The following is a 22,362-nucleotide window of genomic DNA, read 5'->3' as shown; positions in this document are numbered from 1 at the left end:
TTAAATGAACACAAAATCTGCAAGATTCATAAGTACCTAACTTGCTACTTCGAACGTGATTCGAACTGTGGAATACTTTTTACAACTGATCCTCACTTGACCCAAAATTTTGACACAGTTAAGGAAAGGTCTCGCTTCAACTCAACAAGTATTAAACTAAAAAGGGTGTTGCATTTTATTTGGCAGTGTAAACACCAGCAGAAAACTGCTACTTATCAAGCACTGTGTACTGCATTGAGCATCTACTTCCACCAAAGTTTCGTAAACCATCAACTCAGTTGAATTTCTGTCAAGTATATGATGTACAGAAATGGCACGTGAAATGATGGCAAAAGTCAGGCAAAAAGCTTACACAATAGAAAAATGTACACCAAATCAAACATGTAAAAATGCTGTGTGGTAGGAATACATAAAATTACAAAAAGCCCCAATAGAATGCCAAATACCCTTACAGGCAATAAAACACAACACACAAAATGCTCTTTTCATTTGGAAACACCAGTAAAATAAACTTGCACAAATCTGTTCTATGGCACAATATCAATCAGTCAATTCTGGTCAATTCAACCTCAAACACAAGAGTTGCATTGGGGGGAATCCTGAAAATGCATAAATAAATAATACACACTGACAAGCAGCACATTTTATCATGATTATAACTCACTTTGCCTCTGGTTTTCCAGCCTTTCCATAACCCCATTCTGGCTCAATAGTTATTTCAGCTTTCTCACCAACACTCATCGTTAAAAGAGCTTCATCCCACTACAAAAAACAAAACAAAAACAGTTATGTACTTCATTGGTGTCACAATTACCAGCAACAGTTAGTTAACGTATATTCACACAGTTATTATACTTACTCCTCTTATCACATGGTTCTTGCCAACATTAAAAGAAAGAGCCTGAATTCTCTTCTTTTTAGATCCTTTAACAAACAAAAAACAAATCACTTATGTGCAGTGCTTTCAACCAGGTGCATTGTATTTTTGTACGCCATTTTTTACAGGTGTACCACTTCGATGAGGTCTACAAGATACCATACACCTATGACCAGATATCAGGCAGGTTTATGTTTTTGACCATACCAGCTGGTGTGTACAATATATGGTAAAACATGCATCCTAGGTGTACAAGTTACTATATTATATTTGTGACATCATATTTTCACTTAAAACAGTCGGTAATGGATCTTTTTGCAGTAGAAACTGAATTACAAGTTACAGTTTTCACTGAGCTGTCTGGCATAAAATAAATGATATGGATTTTTGTTGTGCTCAAACATATTCCTGCTGGGGCAACAGATTCAGTGTATTATAAGAGTGATTTTTTTTGACATGGGTGTGCAAATTTTTGAGTAAACATTAAAATGGTTAACCGTTTCAAACAATGTTGAAAAGCATATAAAAGTAAAGGTGCAAAGCATACATATTGTGCCATAAAGTCTTACCAAAAATCATATACCTGTGGAGTTTAACATTAATAAAACAATACATTAAAATCAATAAAACATGCCTGGTTGTAGGCTGTCAAAGACTGTCCCATCTGTCAGTTTTCCGACATAATAGCATGACACTTTATCTCCCTTTTTGGGAAAATTCTGTTTATCACCCTTTTTCAAAACAATTTTTTTGAATTTTGGAGGCCCAACTTCCTTGACCTCCTGTGATTTATCTGAGACAGCAATTTGTTTGACTGCATGACAGACTTGCTCAACTGGAATATCATAGTCAGTTCCTTTGAATGCCTTGGAAAAAAAATCTTGTTTAATTCAAACAAGTGGTTCCCAACCTGGGGTTTGTGGAAGCTGGGGCCATGAGGTGGTTGTTGTTAGGGGTCCTTGTAAACAGATGCAAAATAATAATAAAGTATTGCAAGCGGCTAAATCAGGTAACTTGTACATGGGGGTTCATATACTTGATAAAATTTGAATTAAATTGCACAGCACAGATATTTATATTAAAATATAGGTTTTTCAATTTACATGTTTTGTCAAAAAAATTGTTTTATTACATACTAACTGCACTTCCATACATTGTAATTACATTTTTCTCGAACAACTCATTGTACACAATGATAAGATGGTCCTTCTTTGAAGTTTTTGTCACATTTTTTAAACTTCCTTGAAGTTTTTGCTCTTGGAGAAACTGCAAAAGAAAATTGCCAAATACAAATTTTAATCCAATACAAAATAAATGACCGCTGTGTTATTGCTACTTTTATAACAAACCTTAGGTGCAGCGTTCTCCTGCAAAAACTGTACAACGTCTTTTTTCGATACAGTATCAGAGGCAAGGACTTCGTCACTCCATTTTCTTTCAACTGTCGCCATGGCTATTGGTAATAACTTAACCTAAAAGGCAATTACAGCGAACTACCTGCAACAAAACTTATTACGCTGTGGGCCATTCATCAACATAACTTACTACAAAGCAAAATTAAAACAAACATTTGCAATCTTGCATAACTCGCTCGAGTCAAAACCAATTAAAGTTTTCACAGCGTGCGCAAGTTTTGTCACGTGACTTTATGAAAGCATGTTAAATTTAAAACTTGATTTTTATGTTTCACAATTTACAAACCGCTCCAAAACAAACAAGTAATTTTTCGTGGTTTCGATGGCAGTTTTAATAATGTAGTACTTTTAAAACAATTACTGGGGAGTGGACCTGCCTCAACCTTTTTCGCCATGGAAGACTGATGTCAACATATCCTGACTAAATAATGGGATACAATCTTGTCAATTCTCATCTTTTTCTCCAATTTAAACTAAATAGTAAACTGTTTGACTATTTCAAAATGAAACAACGTAAATTTCGATTAGAAACACGTGGAACAGTGCTTTAATACGTAACTTTTTCACACACAAAAGTATGCGGTTTACAGACGTGGTATATGAGACATTTGAAAAAAAAAACATTTAGCAATGGAACAATCATATACTGACAACATGTTACATTTATCTGCCAACAAAGCGGTAAATCATGACACATAAAATGCAACTAGTAGCTTTAAGTTAAATTTTACGCTCTATTTTAATTTAATATTAAATTAATAAAATGCTTTCAATGGAAATGACAATAACATTGCAACAGCAATCATAAGGGGTTAAACTTTGTTTGGGAAAACATCTGTCAAACACTTATAATTAAAGTTTTTAGCTTCAAGCTCCTTTAGGTCTTTTTCCAACAACACATTCCAATTTCTTGCACTAAACTTAAACAACTCCATCTTGTCCTTGTCCAGGAGTTGTCCCAATGCAATGTATGCCTCTTGCATGCATTCTTGTTGCATTTCAGATTTTTCAGTTAAGCGTTTCTGAATCCCATCATAGCAGTTTCCCAGTTGTTCTTTAAGATTTACATAAGTTTCTATCTCTGGGAATGTTAAAACAAAGATCTGAAAATCCTCAAGTTGCATCAGCTTAACTAAATGTAGCAATGTGCAACACAGCTGTTCACTTAAACGATCATGGAAGCGAAACTCCTCGAAATCCTGTGTAGTTTCTGTGACAAGGTTCTGTAAGCTTTGTGTAATACAGGAGCACACATCATTAAACTTTAGACCAAAATTTGCTCTGCTCTGAACACAACTCAAAGCTGCAGCTGCTTTAATTCTGACCTTGTAGTTTTTAGATTTGGATACAGCCTCACAAAGAGCATCATACACTAAATCTGTCCATTCTGACTTTCCAATGGGAAGGTTAACATTATTTAGAAAATTCCCACAAGCCAAACAAGCATTCCAACGTACTTTCATAAGTGAATCTTTGGTTACTCCAGTAGCCACAATGTTAACTGCTTTAAGCATCACTTTGGTTAATCGTTCAACTTGGAGGTGTTTGTTGGTACAAAATCTAAGCAGGTTTCCCAACACACGCATTATATTAAATCGTACTTTATCTTTGTTGTCAATTACTTCCACTGCATTCTCAAACAAATCAAGCAGGGTTTTGTTTCCAATTCTGTCCCGGAATGTTTCATCTGCTTCTACACTTACAATAATAGCATCTGTTAGATTTCCAAAAGACCAGGCCGCATTGCACTGAACACTTTTTATTGGATCATGCATCAATCGAAGAATACATGATGCAACATCTTCCACAAATGCTATGTCTTTTCTCAGGAATGGATACATGATGTGTACAGCCAACGAACGAACTGCTGCAGACCTTACTAAGTAGTTATCATCACTTGTATAGCCCAGCAGTACAGTTTGGCAGAAAACTTGTAATTTTCTGGAAAGCATTTCAAACACAGAAGGCCCGATTGTTGAAAGGCAGTCACACAAATGACTGCGAATAATTGGATCTTCATCACTTTGTGTAATGTTTTGCAAAGGACCAGACAGCAAAAAATCCCATAAAACTACATTATCATTAATGTCTACTGAGGAGTGTTCTGAACCTTGACTGTTATGTAACAGACAGGTACCAAGCATCTCTAATAGTTTGCAAGCATGGAGTCTAATATTTACTTTATCAAAATGCATACACTTGTAAATGACCTCCTTAAATTTGGCAACGGATGGTTTTGCAAGAACAAAATATGGCTTGCAACAAGCAGTCAAAGTTTGCAATGAGGCAACCCGGAGTGATAAGGACACAGACTCATTTTCCAGATCAAGCAACTCCAAACAATGGTCAACAAGCCAGGAGCTTGAAAAGTTTTGTTTGGTTGTGGAAAGAGGTTTTGAAAGTTGCCTTGAAAATGGTGAAGAATCTGTGTTTACATATTTTACATCAGAAATGCCACATGCTACTTCTTCCAATGCAGGGTCATGACTAAACAATGCCACAAACACATTTAATGCTGCTATCTGACTGTCTGCATCCGGATTTTTTTGCATAAACAGGCGAACATTTATAATCATTTTTCCAATAATGCCATGCTGTAACTTGGAGTATGGTGTATTACCTGCAATTGATGCTAATGCTTTTAATATGTGCACTTGTGTTATCAACGATCTCTCTTTGCCAATTGCTGTCAGTAACGTTTCATGACATGCATGAATTGCAGATGTAATCAAACCCGAAAACGGAACAAAAGAAGTTGAAACAGATTCCTTGCAAACCAGAGATAAAAACTGCTTGCTACCTTCAACCATAGCACTTAACACCATCAGTGATGCAACCCTGGCTTTTGGAGCAGGATCATTGACAATGCAAGACAACAACGAAATATCTGATGTTGAAACAGTACTCTGCAAAAATGAGTTCCAGTATCCAAACATGATGTGTCGACTGGTCTTTCTTATCACAAGATATAAGTTTCCAAATGCAATTTGCCTAATTTTTAAAGCAAATGAATGCATTTTTGATCGCTGCCCTGCTTCAGTATCAGAAAACTCAGATTCTGAACTTGTGATGAACATAAGTTGCCCACTAGGGTCCATGACTATTCCTGGAATGAAGCTGCTGTTGACAGATGGTTTGCCATTGACTTGAGCATCATGAACCGAAGGGTCTGTTTCTTGTGTGGATGAACTTCCTCTGGAGTTTAAACTTCGATTTGCACTTCCACCTCTTTCACTTGACTTTGATCTGTTCTTCTTTTTTCGTTTTCTCCCAGATCTTTGGGGAGTGTTGGACTGAACCTTCATGGCTTCCGGGATTGGAAGGGGATGAAGGACGGTTGGCAAATCACCAGCTGCAAAAGGCAATCCAAATACCAGGTGCCTCTTTAAAGAAGCAAGCAATGGTCCAATATCATTTACATGAAGTCCGGAACTATGCTCTAGAATGTTGTGTAGTCCTTTGTGTGCTGAATACATGAGCTTAAAGAAAGATACATCCACAGCTTTGCTGGTTGACTGTAACACAGTGATAAATATCTTTAGACACTGAACCATGTATTCATCAGCTAGTTGCTCTCGACTTTCAGACGATAGACATATCCCAGTCAGGCACTGAATGTACATTTTTTTGATTTCCAGCAAATGGGAGTTTTCGTATCCTGATAAACTGGCAATAAACTCATGCTCCTGTAGCAGCCAATTCACAGTGTCAGGGATAATATAGGCACCATTGCCATAAACCACAGCAGAAATAGCACCCCATATCCAACCAAGCATGTCATTGTGGATTTGAAAAGTCATGCTTGCCTTGTAAATAGACAATAAATCCTTCAAGCCATGAAGTATTACATTAACAGACATACTACAGACTATTATCTCTTGCTTTGCAGCGATGTTCATTATCAACTGAAGAAAGGGCTGTATATCAGACCCACACAACCTAAATTCCTTTATTTTGTCCAGTAACAACATTACCATGTCTGTACAAGTCCATTTGGTCAAGAAAGGTAGCTTCATTCTGTAGTTAACATCGTTGAGTTGATGCACAATACTTAAGACTTTCTTGCCATCACAAACATTTGGGGATGTTCCAGTTAGTTCTACATACAAATTTTCGAACGTTGTGTTTTGGGTATCCATTGTAACCTTTGGATATTTGATGCTATGCACAAAATGTCGTTTAAGTCATCCTATTATGTTTTACTTAAAAAACGAGTTAAGTTGAAGCTGCAAATTTAAAAGTACAATCGTGATTTAACATGTCTGATATTTTACATTTCAGATTCCAGTGTTTGACATGCAACTAATTTAACAACGAAAAAATGCACGGTTGCACGCAGCTACTGAGCTTGGACAAGTTGAATCGTCGCCATGTCGCTGAAGCCATGAAGCGTGCAGCATTTTTTATTGTCACATAGACATAATATGCACGTTTGACGTAAATTTAACAACTTCAATCTTTTCCCAAAACATTTATCGCTTTTTCGCGCTTCTGCGTTCTATTAATACAAAATATTTGTGTTTCATTATATTTGCACATCCTGCCACACTGCACACTATCCTGGAAAGACTTTTTCAAAAACCTTGATTAATGGTATGCAGTAGGTAAGACACCAACAATATATATGGTTTAATTGAAAAAAGTACAAAACATAGCGATTTAATAGTGCATGGCACCGCACAAATAAAGCAATGTATCAAAATGGCCAAGTGCAAATTAACTGCTACAAACAATAACATCATTAAATACAGTGTACTACAGAATGTGTGTTGGATTGTAGTACAACACGATTACAAAAACCTGTTGAGCACCTAATATTCAGAAACAACAGTAAAACAGTTGAATGCAAAAACACTTTTTCTTTTTAAAAGCAAACAAGACTTTCTTTGTATATGCCGAAACAAATGCTATAAAACAAGCAATGTAAAAAACAAGGACACCTGCTTTAACACTGCCACATGGCAAAAAAAGAAATTTTGTGTTGTGCAATAAAAAAATACAGTATGTCTTAATATAGTTCAAATCTAATGCTTACATTAGTTCAGTGCTGGTTGTATTCAACAAAAACGATTTTTGTTTGTCATTAAATATGGATTAAGAAGTTTGCAAATATAAGTCAGTTAGTGTATGATTTCTGAAATCTGCATTTAAAATGTGATTTTTCAATTTCAAATTCCACTTATCAAAACTGGAAAAGATTAAAAATGATTTTAACATTGAGCGTGCACTTTGTTGCTTGTTAGCATTAAAATTCCATTTGTAACTAAGTTGCTTAACAGTTTGGGGATTATAGTAAGCCATTAGGTTTAGAATGTCTTGTTCTGTGACCATTAGTTTTGAGGAAAAAGTCTTAACATGAGAAAGAATCATTCTTGGGCTCCAGGTCATCAGTTCTGTTTCAGCATCCTCAAGATTATAACCATTCATTTTTACAGGGACGTGGAAAACAGCTGTTCTAAGCTTGTAAAGGTCCAGCAGGATTACAGATGAACTATATACTTTGTCGATTGTTAGAGCTTCTCTTGAAACAGGACACATGGAGTTTATATCAAATGGGGCCAAAGATAAGACATTGTCTGTGTTGTAATCTTCCATATTGGACCAAAGAAGGTCAACAGATTGTAAAAACACTCCACCAGGCCGGATAAACATAACATGATCTATTTCTTTTAAAATATGTGGCACAAAAAGTAGAGGAGATCGGTAAGGCTCATCGTTTTCATCTTCATATTCACCAGACACAGTTTCAGGATATACAGTGGGATAAAAGTTGAAGGACACTCTGTGTCGAATATAGTTAGGCCAATTGTCCAATCTAGCAATAAAATACTGGTACAAGTGGTCTGTGGTGAATATATGGAAGTGAATCACTTTCTTTGTGTGCATAACAGTGGACTTCATTGTGACCACAGCATCTTTCACAATGCTGGGTTCCAAGTGTTCCTGAAAAATAGTGATTTGCACATTTAACTGAAAATATATAAGTTTGCCAAACGCTTAACCAAACTTGTAAACAGTCAACTAAGAATGGAAAGTATTTTCCTAGTAACGAAATCTGACAATGAATATCTTGGAATATATATATTTTGCCTGATGACATCTTCAGTTCCTTATTCAAATAGAATTAATGTAAACATCAGTGCGCTATTTCTATGTAAGCTTTGCAGTTTTAAAAACAGACATAAAGAATTAATGTTAAAAAATGCTCACACCCATACCATTAAAACTAAAACTCTTTAAGCCAGGGGCGGGCAACATACGGCCCGCGTGCCGGATCCGGCCCGCGACGGGATTTTGAGCGGCTGGCAGACAGTTTCCGGGTCATACATGGTAATGTGGCCCGCGGCCACAGTCTGCCGCAATCCCCCACTACTTGCATACTACGTCAAATTATAGTTGTAACGGACAGTAACGCTCCCCAATAGCAAAAAACTTTCCCGCCGTTACTATCTAAGCAAAAAAAACTATCTAAGTCTGTGGTGTATGCACTATGTATGGTGACCGGCTATACCTTTTTAATATAACGGTAACGAACTTTCCCTAAAACTTGTTTCACTTTTACACTTTCTATAGGTCTGCTAGCGCTTCAGAAACTGCAAAGTTTTTGTATCCTCCTTAAATTTGATAAATCTAGTGTAAGTTATTAATGTGGAATGTATAGGTTTCTCTTTTGCCGAGTAATGCCCCATTACTTTTAATCAAAAAAACAAAAATAGCTATTGTTTGCGATAATCGTATGATGTTATCTTGTCTATGATGTCACAAACTTTGCTTGGATGCATTAGAATTGCGTGAAATTGACCCTCAGTGTTGTTGTAGCAATTAAATTGGGTTTAAACTGTTAACATAAGCATTCGTTGGTGCTGGGTAAATCTAATTGCACGCAAATGCTCAAGAGTCAAGAACTTTAAAAAATAACGATATAATGGGGGGCGATATTGAGTCAGTGCCCTAGCAAGGGGGCGATTTCGCTAAAATGGTTGAAGACCACTGGTTTAGGTGGTCAAAAATCCGTTTCAAATCACTGGATAAATACGCGATTAATGTATCGATTCGGGAATCCGGCCCGCCAAGTACTTTATTTTCCCATATCAGGCCCGCCGACTGGAGAAGTTGCCCGCCCCTGCTTTAAGCCATATATATTTCAAGCTAATATATATATTACCTTTGGTGATTTTCTTTCTATCTGTTTACTTGAAGCAGTAATAACAATGTTAATTTCTCTTAGCTGGAATTTTCTTGCTTCAGCCTCGGACATGAATGTTATTTTTGACTTGTAGTCATTCTCGAAATGTACCATTGACGCAGGAAAGTGGTCAAAACCGGTTCCCCGGAATATGCTGTTCCACAAATAACAAAATATTGCGACAGTGGTTCCAAGTAGAAGAAACCATCGCTTGATCATTGGAAGTGAAATCAAGTTTATTCTCTCCAATTCCTCTACTTCAGTGCGAAATTGTCGCCAATTATCCATGTTCACCAGGTTACTGATGTACAGCAATTACATATGGAATTAAATTTAAAGTCGCGCCATTAGGCTTTGTCACATTTACCCTATCAAATACTAAATAGGTAAAGACAAGAACTACTAGTAAGTATCACTAAAAATTACAGCATTTAAAAACAAGTTTTTGCTGATAGAGCAATAAAGGTAAAGAAAGTCAAGTGCAGCTTAATTGTGTTACGCTTCACTGCACTCTCCTCAAGTTAAAAAATACTTTTAAACCAAAAAAATGAGAAAGAAACGAACTTAACGACCTAATGTCTTTCATTGCCTTAATTTGTCTTGAAAATATTTTAACATTTTCTTTTGTTCGCTTTTTGCTCTTTGTTGTTGTTTATGTTTCGATTTTGGGAAAGTACCATTATCACAGTTATACGCACGTGGATGCAAAATTATAAAAACGAATTAGAAATTTATCTTTGCAGGGTTCTGCATTCAATGTGCGGCTTGTAATGACGTTTGTGCATTAGCTTGTGAACCCCGTGTTTTGTAACGAGTTGCAGAAATTTGTTTGATGTAATTATTGAATACGTTTACAGTTTCAGTATTTATAGCCAAACTATGTCAAAACTGTCCATATATTTCTGTGGTAGCATTCGAGGAGGACGCAATGACGCAGCAATCTATCACGAGATAATCACGCACCTAAAATCCTTTGGCAAGGTTTTCACAGAACATGTTGGAAGCGACAAATTCAATGAAGAAGGAATTCAGATAGGTCCAAAATTAAAAATATGTAATATAGATGTGTTTTAAACTCTTATATTTCCAGATGATGCCAAGTTGACCGATAAACAAATTCATGACCGTGACATGAGCTGGCTACAAAGTTCTGATGGTAAAATGTTGGTTGCTTTTTGTATAATAGGATATTTAAAGTTTTCTCTGTTTAGTTGTTGTTGCTGAAGTAACAACCCCCTCTCTTGGTGTCGGATATGAATTAGGAAGGGCTATCGAGATGAAGAAAAAAGTTATCTGCCTGTTTCGTCCCTCCAGTGGCAAGCGTAAGTAACATGTAATAATCGTGTTCAAATTAAAAGTATAAACATGTCTCTTACTCATTTCCTTAGGCTTGTCGGCAATGATTGAGGGTGCAAAGTGTGAAAACCTGTTTCAAGTCCATCACTATACTGAGGTCAAGAATGCTTGCCAGTTGCTGACAGGAATTTTGGGAAATAAGTAAATTGGCCCTTATATGTTCTCCCACGCCGATGCAAACCACAAGTTTGCTACTGTTGCAGTTGTTTGTGGCATATTGTATTTTAACACATTGGTTTAAGCCAGGGGTTGCCAACCTTGAGTTGCTTTTGCAAGATGCACCTTTCAAACTAAATCATTTGTGAATTCCTGATATACAGATTTTGGTGGTAGTCTTAAGGAGACTATATATTGCACTAGGGTTTTGACAGTCACTTGATTGTGATTGTTTGAATTAATTCCAGCAATATTCCTTTTATAGCCCTACAATGTACTATATTTACTGCGTGCAACATACTTATATACTTGGGACCCCAATTTGATAAATAAAATGAAAATCAAGACAACTTTTACAGTACCACTGTCTAAACATAAACAAACTTAACTGGTTTAGCAAACACTGCTACTGTTATAGTATAATGTTGCAGTTTCATTTATTTTTACCTTGTTCGGCTTCACATAAACGGTTCTTCTTGGAACAAACTGTTTAATTCTTATTGATATATATTCAATTAGCTGAGGAAAAGAACAAAATTTAAAAGAAGTTAATAATAGAAAGTTTGCATGTCACTCATAAAACTAATAGGTTTCATGTTAAGAATACCATTTAGCATGTGTACGCAAGCAACACTTGATAAACGTTTGTTAAAAGTGCGTATTTTCACACATACAAAACATAATTTGCATGAAAATTATATCAATAACACAAGGATCATTATAAAGGAACATAATATCACTTTGACATGCTGTTCATTAAAAATACATAATATCAGAGTACTGTTTTGAAATGCCACAGACAGTGCACACTGTTTCGACCTACAAAGGTCTCATCAGTGCAGCGGGTGATGAGAGATTGACCAGTGTAGCCGCAGCACTAAAAAGGCTAAAAAACCATGCCTCACCTATTCTGTTTGCTGCCACAACTGTACATAAACCACAGAGACAGATGGCTCACAACGGCTAAGCAACTGCTTGAAAACGAAAGGCCGATCTCTCATCACCAACTGCACTGATAAAACCTTGCAGTTTGAAATTGAACGTGCTGTAGCGATATGCAAAACATACTTATGGCAATTATGTAAACAATTAAACTACAACTAATCTTAAAATGTAGATAGTCATTGTTCTGCCTTCCATTCCCATTCAGCAATTGTACCGTCCCACTGTAAACATAATAAGTTCTTGAGTTTAACTATCTATAACATTTATGTGGTTCTTCACAACACCCAACAACCCATTACCAAAGAGCCACATACTTCACAAATAAATAATAAAACAGCGTAGGCTTGTACATAGTGAGTAAACGTTGTTGTTGAAAGTTAAACTATAGCTATTATTATCATAGGTGCGAGGTAACCTTGTCCAAATGAACAGAAATGTTGACTTATTACACAATAACATTCATATCCACAAAAAAGTTTATTTTAAGTTCAGAGTTTTATTTTAATTGTACATACCGAGCTTGACATCATTTGGTGTTCGTATGGATGCCAATGAACATCTCGGACACAGTGCTTATGCATTTTATGTTTTGTTTCAACTTTTCCAGTCAGAAGGTCATACACTGTAAATAAAATAGATTTTGAGATAAAAAATCTGAAAATATTTGCAGAAAATCTGTAAATATATAGTTTTAACTTGCTGGGTAACAGTAAGTTTTCAGTTAAGTGTAAACCACAGGGAAAATACACCCATAAACCATTGCTTACCGAAAACTCGTCCAGATGAACATCCGGAATAAATGTATCGATTTCCGGTTGTGTGAACTGGGGAGAACCTTGCGCGAATCAGTGTGTTCATAACTTTGTGACCAGTATATGTCTGTACAGATGTGTCACCATCCACTGCTCGTTTGTGTCTGCGCACTACAAAAAATCATTTAGAGCCTACCACAAGTTGTGTTTATTAACATAAAAAACTGCTATCTAATAGCTAACAAACAATGTCCTTTTGTTGTAAAGTATAAAACAAAACCTATTCACATTTTATGCAAATTGTGCGCTTACATTTGTAGAGTGTTTGAGGAAATAATTGATTGTATGATATAATTTTGAGGATAGCCTTTATTGATTATCAGTTATCACTAAGCACTGCTGTAGCAAGACAATTAAACAGGTTGATGTGATACAAGGGAAAAAAACTTACATGCTCTAGGCACATTTTGCCATCTGTAATCCCACGACTGATTTGAGACTATCCTTCTTACACTGTCGACAGCAGATTCTGATGAAAAATTTCTCATATCCCATAGTTTAATGCTTTGGTCCTTACTATTCGACAATAAGTACCGTGCATCACCCTAAACACAATTGTTTATTATTCTAAAAGTTGTAATAATGTCTTAAACATAGTCCGCACTTTGGAATCAATGAATGTAATTCCATCTCGGTGACCAGCAAAAATTCCAGCTGGTGTTGCATTGTTTTCGGAGAATGTTCGCCGATCCCAAACTTTAACCAAACCATCATCGCCACCAGAAAATAAGATTTGCGAAGATTTATCGGCAAAACAGACTGCATTTATATCATCTTCATGGGCATCAATCTGTTAAAACATAACAGTAGTACAATTTGAATACTTTATGCAAACAATAATATGCAGATAAATGAAGTATGGCTGTAATTATTATGGCAAAAAAGGCAAACCTTATGCATCTCCTGAAGGGCTTTAAAGTCACCTAATTGATGGTTAATACCACTGTAGTCTATGTGATAACAAATTAAAGCAAGGTCGAATGTACCAACAAGAACTGATTAAACTAAACTGTCATAAAATGAATAAATAGCTGATTGGATTTACATGTAATGTTCTTTCCGATTGGTCAAGATTGTAGACATAGAGGTAGCCATCATTTGCCCTGCAAACACAAAAAACAATACAAGATAATGTCTTACAGTCTGAACAAAGCAACATAATTTGGGAGATATACTTGCCCACATATAATCTCTTCACTGTCACTTGAAAACTTGAGAGAAAATACTGCAAAGCTGTGGTGGTTGGGCCTTAAAACATGTTAAAGTAAGTTTCAGTTTTTTCGCACAATAAATTTAATTTTCCCCACTTCGTAAAACTAATTAAATTGTGTCTATACTATGTTATACCTTAAGTCGAGTGCAAGGTGTTGAGCAATTCTTGGATCATCTCCATCATGAACAGTACAGAGATGAACTAAATAGTAAATTGTTTTTCAAGTTGATAAAAATGGTACACAGTTTATACACTTAAACCTCTACACTGCTATATATCAATATATTGCAGATGAAATGTATACACATATAACCAGTGGTGGGATTACAATTTCTAGTCAGCCGGTTCTGTCATGAAGTCCTATTTTTCAGCCGGTTCTGTTACAAAAAGTCTATTGACAGTAACCAGTAATGCTAACCGGTTCGCTGATCTCATAAAATTTCATGGGACAGTTCTATAGAACCTGTGCGAACCGGTGGAATCCCACCACTGCACAACCAATCTGGTGTCCTTTTATTTTGTATTAGTAAAAATTGAGCATAAATCTTAAGAGCAAAATTCTTGTTCTACAGAACTAAAAAAACCTGAGAAACACATTTTGCATATATTGTGGTTTCCACTCACTATAGCTTGACCAGCTGGAGTAGGCAGCATATCTTGAGTCAGGACTGAAAGCAGTATCCAGCACACTCCAACCAACATCTTTAGCACGAATAACTTTAAAAGGCTGCGAGTGTAATCCATTTTGTGTGTTGAACACTCTGATGTGACGATCTGCATGAAACGAAGCAGAAATCACTGTAATATTTCATGTGTCTGAACACACAAAAAAACAGGAGTACAGGAAATATACCTTTGTGGACAATGTTAGGTCTTGCAAGTATATCTTACTTTTTGGTAATTTTAATTAAATACTTTTTAAGTACCTTGGCATGCAGATAAAAACAGGCTTCCATCTCTCGAATATGTTCCACAAAACATCTTTTCGTGGTAGGTCAAGCGATGACTAATATGATTAGGGATAAATCTGTAGCACAACACAAAAACCTTTTTTTTTTCAAAAACGCTCAACAGCATGGGGGTATGTGGGCCATAAGAAATTAAACTCAAGAAAAACAAAGAAACTATCATTGATCAAAAAAACTCAAACCTTGATGAAATCGAAGTGCATATTCCAGGAGTAAAATTTCCCCTTGCAAAGCCACAAATATTTGATTCTCTCTGAAACAAAGGAACTGTCAGAAAATATCTGAAGTCTAATATTGTTTACACACAACTTTTTCGGTTGTACCTGTCGCAAAGCCATAGCCAAATTGTGGGGTTGGAAAAATTTTTGCTTCTGGTTTTCTGTTCCAGACGAAAGAGCATTATTTCGAACAAAAGAAAAGTCGTGCCATAAATCTCCTTTCTAAAATTATGAGTTAAATTGAGTTCATTTCGCTTGGTGAATGAAATCATAGATTCATAGCGACACAATTGCACTACAACAATCACCAAGCCGGAAATAGCTGTGCAACAAAATATTGTATAGATAAAGGTGCCAATATGATAGAGACAAAATTAAAACTTGCTGAAAAAAGAAAAATTATGTTTTAGAAGCAAAACATAGTAAGCACATACCAGTGATGTGTTTCCTGTACAACCTGAATAAAAACAAAAAAGTAAGGTGGTGGGGTTTATCATTAATGTTGTATAATACAAAACTGGCACTTATGCATTCATTTTGTTTAGAAAAGTTTGGAAATTTATTTCCTTATTTTTTTTGTTTTTTAATCATCATCATTTCTTTTTTCATACCAGCAGATGACTTTGGGCAGCAGTTGGCGATCTCTTCAGTTTCAGATGCATTCGAGTCATCATCGTGGAGGTTGCTTTCATCAGAACGAACCAATCTTACTTGACCACTAGGGCAAACATGTGTTTTGTCAGTGCCATGTAAAAAAACTCCAAAATGCAAAATTTGCATGTGCAACAATTTTACACCATGTGCAACCTTGATTATTTTGGGTCACTTAAAAATTGAGTTCTTCCAATAATAATAATACTATTTTAGGGGTGTTGTGGTGAAAGGTTTGCTTTATCAAGGTGAGCACATAACGCTTTACAATGCTGCAATCATATACACTAATTTGCGCTCCAATAACGATTAACTGTTGTACACGTATTCCCAGCCTGGTGATTGTTTTAGTGCTAATTAGGTGATTGATAGTCATTTTGAGTTGAGTTTTTTCGGTTGCTGAACAAAAACATAGCAACACAAATTGCATTAGCACAATCACCAAGCCAGAAATAGCTGTGCAATGTTACAATGTTATGGAGTACCAACAGTAAAGGGCACAATTGGTGAATAATGGCTGAAAGTGCTATCACCACATAAATTACTGATTTACATTTAAATTTGGTGATCAACAAACTTTAGTTTTGCAAACAAGATCAGTAGTTATAGAAGACCGTAACACTTTTACATTTCAATGCAACTGGATTTGTTGCATTACAAAGTAATCTAACATACCTTCGAAGCATCAGAGCTAAAAACACTGCCAACGAAGGACTTTCATCTTCGGCGCCATCACTACTGCTCTGTTCAACTTCACTATCACTATCGATTTCCATGTTTCTTCTGTTTCTGTTTTGACGAAAACGACTCCAACGCGACCCCATTAACTACACGCAGATTGTAAGAGCTTACGAAACAACATTTTATATGCAAACAAAAGCTAATAAAAAAGAAAATTATTTGACAAAAACAAAAGCTTATGGCCATGATGTCGGTCGAAACGTTTAAGCTAGTCATAGTGGGTTTACAAGCGCCTTTACAAACATGTTTTACAGCAAAAACAGTCTCACAAAGTTGCAGATTTTGTTGACAAACAACCCAACACGAAGCTATTCATGCGTAACATTTACGTAACTGATCAACAAACCAAGTCAACCAATCATGCGTGACAAGTAAAATTATGACGCGTTTAGGTGAATATAAAATAAAACTAAAACAAAACATATTTTTTTCTTTTGTATTCTCCTTATTCGTTTTTTAACTACTGTTTATTTGTCAAAAAACGCTAAAATTGATAAAATTGTATTTAAATAAGAGTATCTTTGTCAAGCAAAAAAATGACTCATATTATACACATTTTTGTATTTTAAGCAATGATTTATTTGTAGTTGAAGTGGAATGGCAAATGTTACTGAATTTCAATAAAAAAGTATGGATTTTCGCTTTTTCGTTAAAATTCATAAAAAACGTAAAATTTAATCCAATCGGTGACTGACAAATATAGCGCCACCACGCGAAAAGGGCGCGTTAGCTAAATTTTTAATTCTGTGTTGCTCTTTCCAAAATTTCTGTAGAGTTTACAGTATTTTTGGTTTGTAAATTACCGTATTAACGTACATTTCAAAACTGTTATCAAGAAGACGTACGAAAAGATGACGGAACAAGTCCTGGAAGGTAATAAAATATATCTAAGTTTGTGCAAATTGCAAATGCATTGTTGGAAACTCCAAGCAATTAGAAAACCTGGTTTTAGGTTTTTTATATTGTTACTGCATAATTGCTTTTATTATCCGTATTTTTTATATCCTTAGATTCTTCAGTTCAAGCTCTGATAAACATGAAACACTCCGGGGTGTCTATGATGTCTTCATCACCAAACAGAGTAAAACAATAGAATATTGTCAAAAAAATGTTGTTTCTATGCCTAATTCTTAAAATATTCTGTTACTATAATCTTATTTTTTCTGTGCTGTGTGTGTCTGTTGCTATGATTGCAGGCATTTTTTAAGTTAAGGGGAAATCCAGTAAATTACACATCATAGTAACCAAGGCTAATTATGCAATAAGCTGGATTAGGTTATCAAAAGATAAGAATGGGATTTACAATCTCCATGCAATTATACAAAATTGTCTCTGTTGTAAAATGTTTTTTTTCAAATGCTTAATACTTACGTTTATGTTGCAGCCTCAAAGAACCAGACGTCGCAATCGATTGATCTACAATGATGATGAAGTAACTACGGATGAGAGAACAAAACACCACAGAAAAGTTTTAAGGCAAACAAACGTTCCACATGTTTCGTCGTCAGTTTCAAGTCCTGTCAGCATTTCCTCCATCCCAAGTCCAGTATGTTTCCATGTGTTTGTCCTTTCCATAGTTTTTTTTGTTTTTTGATTTGTCACTGAATCTTTATGTGTAAAGTAAATTGAATAGTGTTTTAAAGTTGGGCATTAGTTCCCAGCCTTTTTTAGTCTAGGACAGCATAACACTTTGTGGTAGCAGTGGCAAATTTATTAGCATTTCAATCAAATATTCAAACTTGGACTACTAGTAAATTATGCGTCCTCAAGGGGATTTCTGATAAAAATATTTGCCATTTTGATTTAATTAATTTGTAAAAATTAAAGCTTAATTTTTGTTTTTGCTGATATTACATTAATATGTTTTAAGCATTATAATATAATTTAGGTAAAAACTCTGCTCTCATTACCTGCATAATTCACTAACTTTTCAATATTAATGCTACAATGTTGTAAATATGTTGTGTTTGTTTAGCTTCCTGATTCCTCTGTTGGTAACAGTCAAAATGCAGAAAAGGCAGTAGCTAGAAAAGTGGGTGGCAGGTTGAGAAACTTATTAAAACTTCCCAAAGCTCATAAGATGTGCATGTATGAATGGTTCTACTCACATCTCGACAGGTAGTAACAGTTTTGTTTCTGTAAAATTGCAATTTTTTTGGTTGTGATAAGAAATAATCATTTTTGGACTTTTTTTCTGCAGCGCTTTGTTCAATGGGGACAATGATTTTTGCCTATGCTTAAAAGAATCTTTTCCACATTTAAAGACTGCACGACTTACAAGAGCCCATTGGTCCAAGATCAGAAGGCTCATGGGGAAGCCTAGGAGGTTAGTCTACAATTTATTTTGTTTACACGTAACTCCAGTTAATCAATTTGCGAGAATTTTATGCAATAAACCAATTTTTGGCATTATTTACAAACTAGGATTCACGATTTCTGTTTATGTAATAAACTAAAAAGGTCTGTATAAAAATAGTCATTGTAAATTAATAAAATAATGTTTCTCTTTGCTTTAGATGTTCACCAGCATTTTTTGAGGAGGAACGCGCAGCATTGGCAGCTAAACGTAATAAAATTCGTCTCCTGCAACAAAGAAAAATAGCCCATGACGACTCAGAGTCTTGGAGCGACTTGCCAAAAGAACTCCCAATGCCTCTAGTGATAGGAACCAAAGTCACCGGTAAATATTTTTGGAAACTTTTGATTGATATTTATCATCTTATCCCCAGAATGTGTAGATTGTTTTTGAGAGGATTAGGTTATTAACAAATATATTTTTGATGTACCCTAATGATATGTGTTTGCTGCCCATTATATGCTTTTTATTTTAGTGTCATACAAAGTTAGCCTTTTGAAACATTCGGACATAATGTGTTGGCTTTGATTTTGTAAAATTTTCAATAAAAGTTAAATAAACTCCAATGGCTAAGAACATATGTACTATATTTTTTTACTTCTTATATTTATGTGCAAACCTACTGTCAATTCTGTTACCTTCGGGCAAATTGTTTTAGTTTTGAATTATGTGTATTGTTTCTATAGCGAGACTGAGAGGGTCACATGATGGACTATTCACTGGACAAATCGATGCTGTTGATTTACCTAATTCATCATATCGTGTTACATTTGACAGGTATAATAATGCTTGAACCCTTTAAGTAAAATTATCGCAAATTAAAATAGTCATTCAGTGATTAAGTTGTTATGCAAAACAGTTCATAAAAATAAGCATTGAATTTTCTTCAGGTCGAATCTCGGAACTCATACAGTTTGTGATATTGAAGTAGCAAGTTGTGAACCTCAAGAAACCATCAACCTTTTATCATTGATGGACCGAAAACGGCATCTGCCATTCAACAAATTGCATCCTGGTTTCTCTGCAGTTGACCATGATGTCAGCTTTCAGAGCCCAAGCACTGTGAGTCAACTTTTACTAGGAAGTTTCCATCTATTTAGGATGACCTTAATGATGAAAATAACAACCCAAATAAACATAAAAAGCGACTCTATTTGAATAAGTTTTTAGAGACTGATGATGCCTGAATAGGTGAAATATATATCTCGAATATACCAACCCAGTGTCTACTGATTTTGAATCAGAAGCATTTGCTTCTTAATTAATCATTTACTGAAAGAGTTTTGACTCAGTGATTGTGCATATTAACATGCCTACTATTAGAGGGACATCCTGTGAATAGCATTTATGTTTAATAAAAGCATGGGTCAATTAGTAGTTTATGGAGTTTTTCTAACATTCCCAACCTGTTTCTTAACTTGTTTTTTGAGGAACATGACCCAGTACTTGGTCGATCCCCGCTGCGCAGTAAGTTTTTGACATCGACAACAGAAGATGGAGGAACTTTAGGAGGATTTCCGGTTCAACTCCTAAAACGAGTCGCTCGACTTTCCAGGGTTCTTGCTGTGAAGCGAGAAAAAATACAGAAGCTTGGAGAGATGAACTCTCAAGCTGAAAAATTGGTATGTGATGACTAAAAAAGGTTTGGTCTTTTGTGAATAAAAATATCTGTTGCAATATTTGATAACATCAATAGCCCCAAATTAAAACAGTGTTTTCAAACTTTTATTTGTACTGCCCCCACTTTGTTTAAAAAATGCTCTCCTTTAATAAAACTCTTTAATGACTACATTGACACCAGATTACCAACTAAGTGTTGCATGTTGCAATCAGTTAATTTCATGGGTCACTGGCACCCACTTTGAGAATCACTGTGTTACAGGCATCAAGCCAACTCCATCAAATGAATGTTTTCACAACATTTTGTAAAAAATTACATGCAGTGTTTCATTCGCAACAGCCTTTGACCAAGTTTAAAATGGCTGATCTGTATGCCCAGTAGTGCAACGATTTTACTTTGTGTACAGAACTCATATGGGGAAACGCTGAACTTGGAGTTTCAACGGAAATATGCAACTGTAGTTCTTGACTTGGAGAGGTTAAATAAAGGACTGAATGAACTTTTAGTCGGGGTGCAGAGGTTTTGTTTGGAGGTAGGCAATTTTAATAGTAACCCAAGTTTCGTAAAGATTTACTTGCCTTGTAGTGGCAGTTTGGCCTTAACAGAAAGACATTTAATGTGCGTAAATAAATCCACAAAACATTGTTTTGCTGTACAGTAATCTGTACACAATCTTTGAAAAAAATAATTGGCCCAGATAGTAGATAAAAGTGACATGTTTTTATTTTAAAAGTTCAAAGTGACGTAGAAGAACAATTACAATGTAAACATGACCTGTATATCAAGATCATACTTTCTATGTTAACTGTATTCCTTTGAAAATTTGCTGCTTTAACTTTAAGTGGTAAACAGTGTTTTTCTTTTAGTTGTATCCTGAACAAACTTTACCAAGTGATCAATCGACCCAGTTACGACAACAATGCTTAGAAACAGCGGAGAATTTATTGGCTGCCAAAAATGTAGGAGATGAAGATAGTGGGATTGGTATAAAGCGACCAGTCAAAAATGTTGGACTGACTGACCTAATTACACAGTTAACCAGTCTTATGCTACAAGTCAAGGTATGATTTTGATTGTATTACATTTGCAATTCTTACAATGTGCTCCCTTAAAAGGATAACTTAAATTAATGCAATTTTGTTTGTATATATTTTCAGTATTTAAAGGAAAGCAAGGGCAACTGCATTGAGTTCAAATCACTATCCGATGCTATGCGGGTCATCAAAACAAAACTTAGCACTGAAAACGCAGAGTAAATTGCTTTGAATTGTTGTGCCTGATTAAATAAATGGTATTTTAATAAAAAAAAAATTCTTTCAGATGCTTCCAGAATAATGTGGAAATTCATATTGCACATATTCGCAGTGGGATGGAACATAGCTTGTTGTCAAACTATGAAGTAACATCAGAGTCAAGTGAAGGATGAAACAAAAACTTTTCCCTAATAAATAAAATATATAGAAAAAAAAGAAATTCCCAAATCACCCCATTCAATCTTTCTGTTGTTTTGCTGCCTCAAGACTGAAAAAATTACATCAACATGTCTATTTCAGATGTTTTCGCAGCATTGTGAACTGAATTTTTGTTCTTTGTGTGTTGGTTTTGGTGTCACACAGTTGCAAAACATAAACAGTTCTTTTATTTCTTTGAGCCATTGCGAATAAATTGCCTCTCAACTAGAATATTACAAACTGTGATTGTAGCCATACCAGTTCATTAAAAATGTCATAAAAAGGTCGGTCTGGGACATTAGACCGAAAGTTTTTTATATTTAGGCTTTATAGTTTATTTACAAAATTTTAAACACCGGTATTTATTCTTCTGTACCGTATTCAGGCGGGAAAGAA

General features: G+C 35.3%; 6 protein-coding genes across 6 annotated transcripts; 2 read left to right on the top strand and 4 right to left on the bottom strand.

Annotated features, from left to right (window-relative positions):
* Positions 1-161: 161 nt before the first annotated feature.
* Positions 162-2,436, bottom strand: LOC145239146 (peptidyl-prolyl cis-trans isomerase FKBP3-like). Its single transcript, XM_080102429.1, has 6 exons — positions 2,227-2,436; positions 2,042-2,143; positions 1,512-1,743; positions 860-924; positions 665-762; positions 162-599 (listed from the first exon to the last, which is right to left on the bottom strand). Exons 1-6 carry the CDS (start codon positions 2,326-2,328, stop codon positions 545-547), a joined length of 654 nt encoding a protein of 217 aa, XP_079958555.1. The 5' UTR covers positions 2,329-2,436; the 3' UTR covers positions 162-544.
* A 374-nt stretch (positions 2,437-2,810) lies between these two features.
* On the bottom strand, positions 2,811-6,832 carry LOC145239142 (HEAT repeat-containing protein 6-like). Its single transcript, XM_080102424.1, has one exon. It carries the CDS (start codon positions 6,429-6,431, stop codon positions 3,105-3,107), a length of 3,327 nt encoding a protein of 1,108 aa, XP_079958550.1. The 5' UTR covers positions 6,432-6,832; the 3' UTR covers positions 2,811-3,104.
* Positions 6,833-6,906: 74 nt separating this feature from the next.
* LOC145239144 (glucoside xylosyltransferase 1-like) lies at positions 6,907-9,896 on the bottom strand. Its single transcript, XM_080102426.1, has 2 exons — positions 9,458-9,896; positions 6,907-8,235 (listed from the first exon to the last, which is right to left on the bottom strand). The coding sequence occupies exons 1-2, from the start codon at positions 9,764-9,766 to the stop codon at positions 7,387-7,389; spliced, it is 1,158 nt and encodes a 385-aa protein (XP_079958552.1). The 5' UTR covers positions 9,767-9,896; the 3' UTR covers positions 6,907-7,386.
* A 313-nt stretch (positions 9,897-10,209) lies between these two features.
* On the top strand, positions 10,210-11,462 carry LOC145239148 (5-hydroxymethyl-dUMP N-hydrolase-like). The gene is made up of 4 exons (XM_080102430.1): positions 10,210-10,514; positions 10,569-10,634; positions 10,690-10,800; positions 10,867-11,462. Exons 1-4 carry the CDS (start codon positions 10,358-10,360, stop codon positions 10,977-10,979), a joined length of 447 nt encoding a protein of 148 aa, XP_079958556.1. The 5' UTR covers positions 10,210-10,357; the 3' UTR covers positions 10,980-11,462.
* LOC145239143 (DDB1- and CUL4-associated factor 11-like) lies at positions 11,411-16,712 on the bottom strand. The gene is made up of 15 exons (XM_080102425.1): positions 16,473-16,712; positions 15,758-15,864; positions 15,581-15,603; positions 15,252-15,368; positions 15,111-15,181; positions 14,887-14,987; positions 14,585-14,734; positions 14,095-14,161; positions 13,927-13,995; positions 13,793-13,850; positions 13,352-13,537; positions 13,139-13,292; positions 12,703-12,858; positions 12,451-12,557; positions 11,411-12,156 (listed from the first exon to the last, which is right to left on the bottom strand). The coding sequence occupies exons 1-15, from the start codon at positions 16,619-16,621 to the stop codon at positions 12,112-12,114; spliced, it is 1,560 nt and encodes a 519-aa protein (XP_079958551.1). The 5' UTR covers positions 16,622-16,712; the 3' UTR covers positions 11,411-12,111.
* A 518-nt stretch (positions 16,713-17,230) lies between these two features.
* Positions 17,231-22,197, top strand: LOC145239156 (protein lin-9 homolog). The gene is made up of 13 exons (XM_080102440.1): positions 17,231-17,411; positions 17,549-17,619; positions 17,923-18,084; positions 18,514-18,656; positions 18,739-18,864; positions 19,055-19,218; positions 19,581-19,671; positions 19,785-19,956; positions 20,325-20,516; positions 20,922-21,047; positions 21,382-21,576; positions 21,673-21,767; positions 21,836-22,197. Exons 1-13 carry the CDS (start codon positions 17,390-17,392, stop codon positions 21,939-21,941), a joined length of 1,665 nt encoding a protein of 554 aa, XP_079958566.1. The 5' UTR covers positions 17,231-17,389; the 3' UTR covers positions 21,942-22,197.
* The last annotated feature ends 165 nt before the right edge of the window (positions 22,198-22,362 follow it).

Source organism: Phallusia mammillata, chromosome 7 (genome assembly GCF_965637545.1).
Source record: "Phallusia mammillata chromosome 7, kaPhaMamm4.hap1.1, whole genome shotgun sequence".
NCBI classification, from domain to species: Eukaryota; Metazoa; Chordata; class Ascidiacea; order Phlebobranchia; family Ascidiidae; genus Phallusia; species Phallusia mammillata.
The sequence above is the reverse complement of the archived record's forward strand: the minus strand, read 5'-3'. Positions and strand labels throughout refer to the sequence as shown.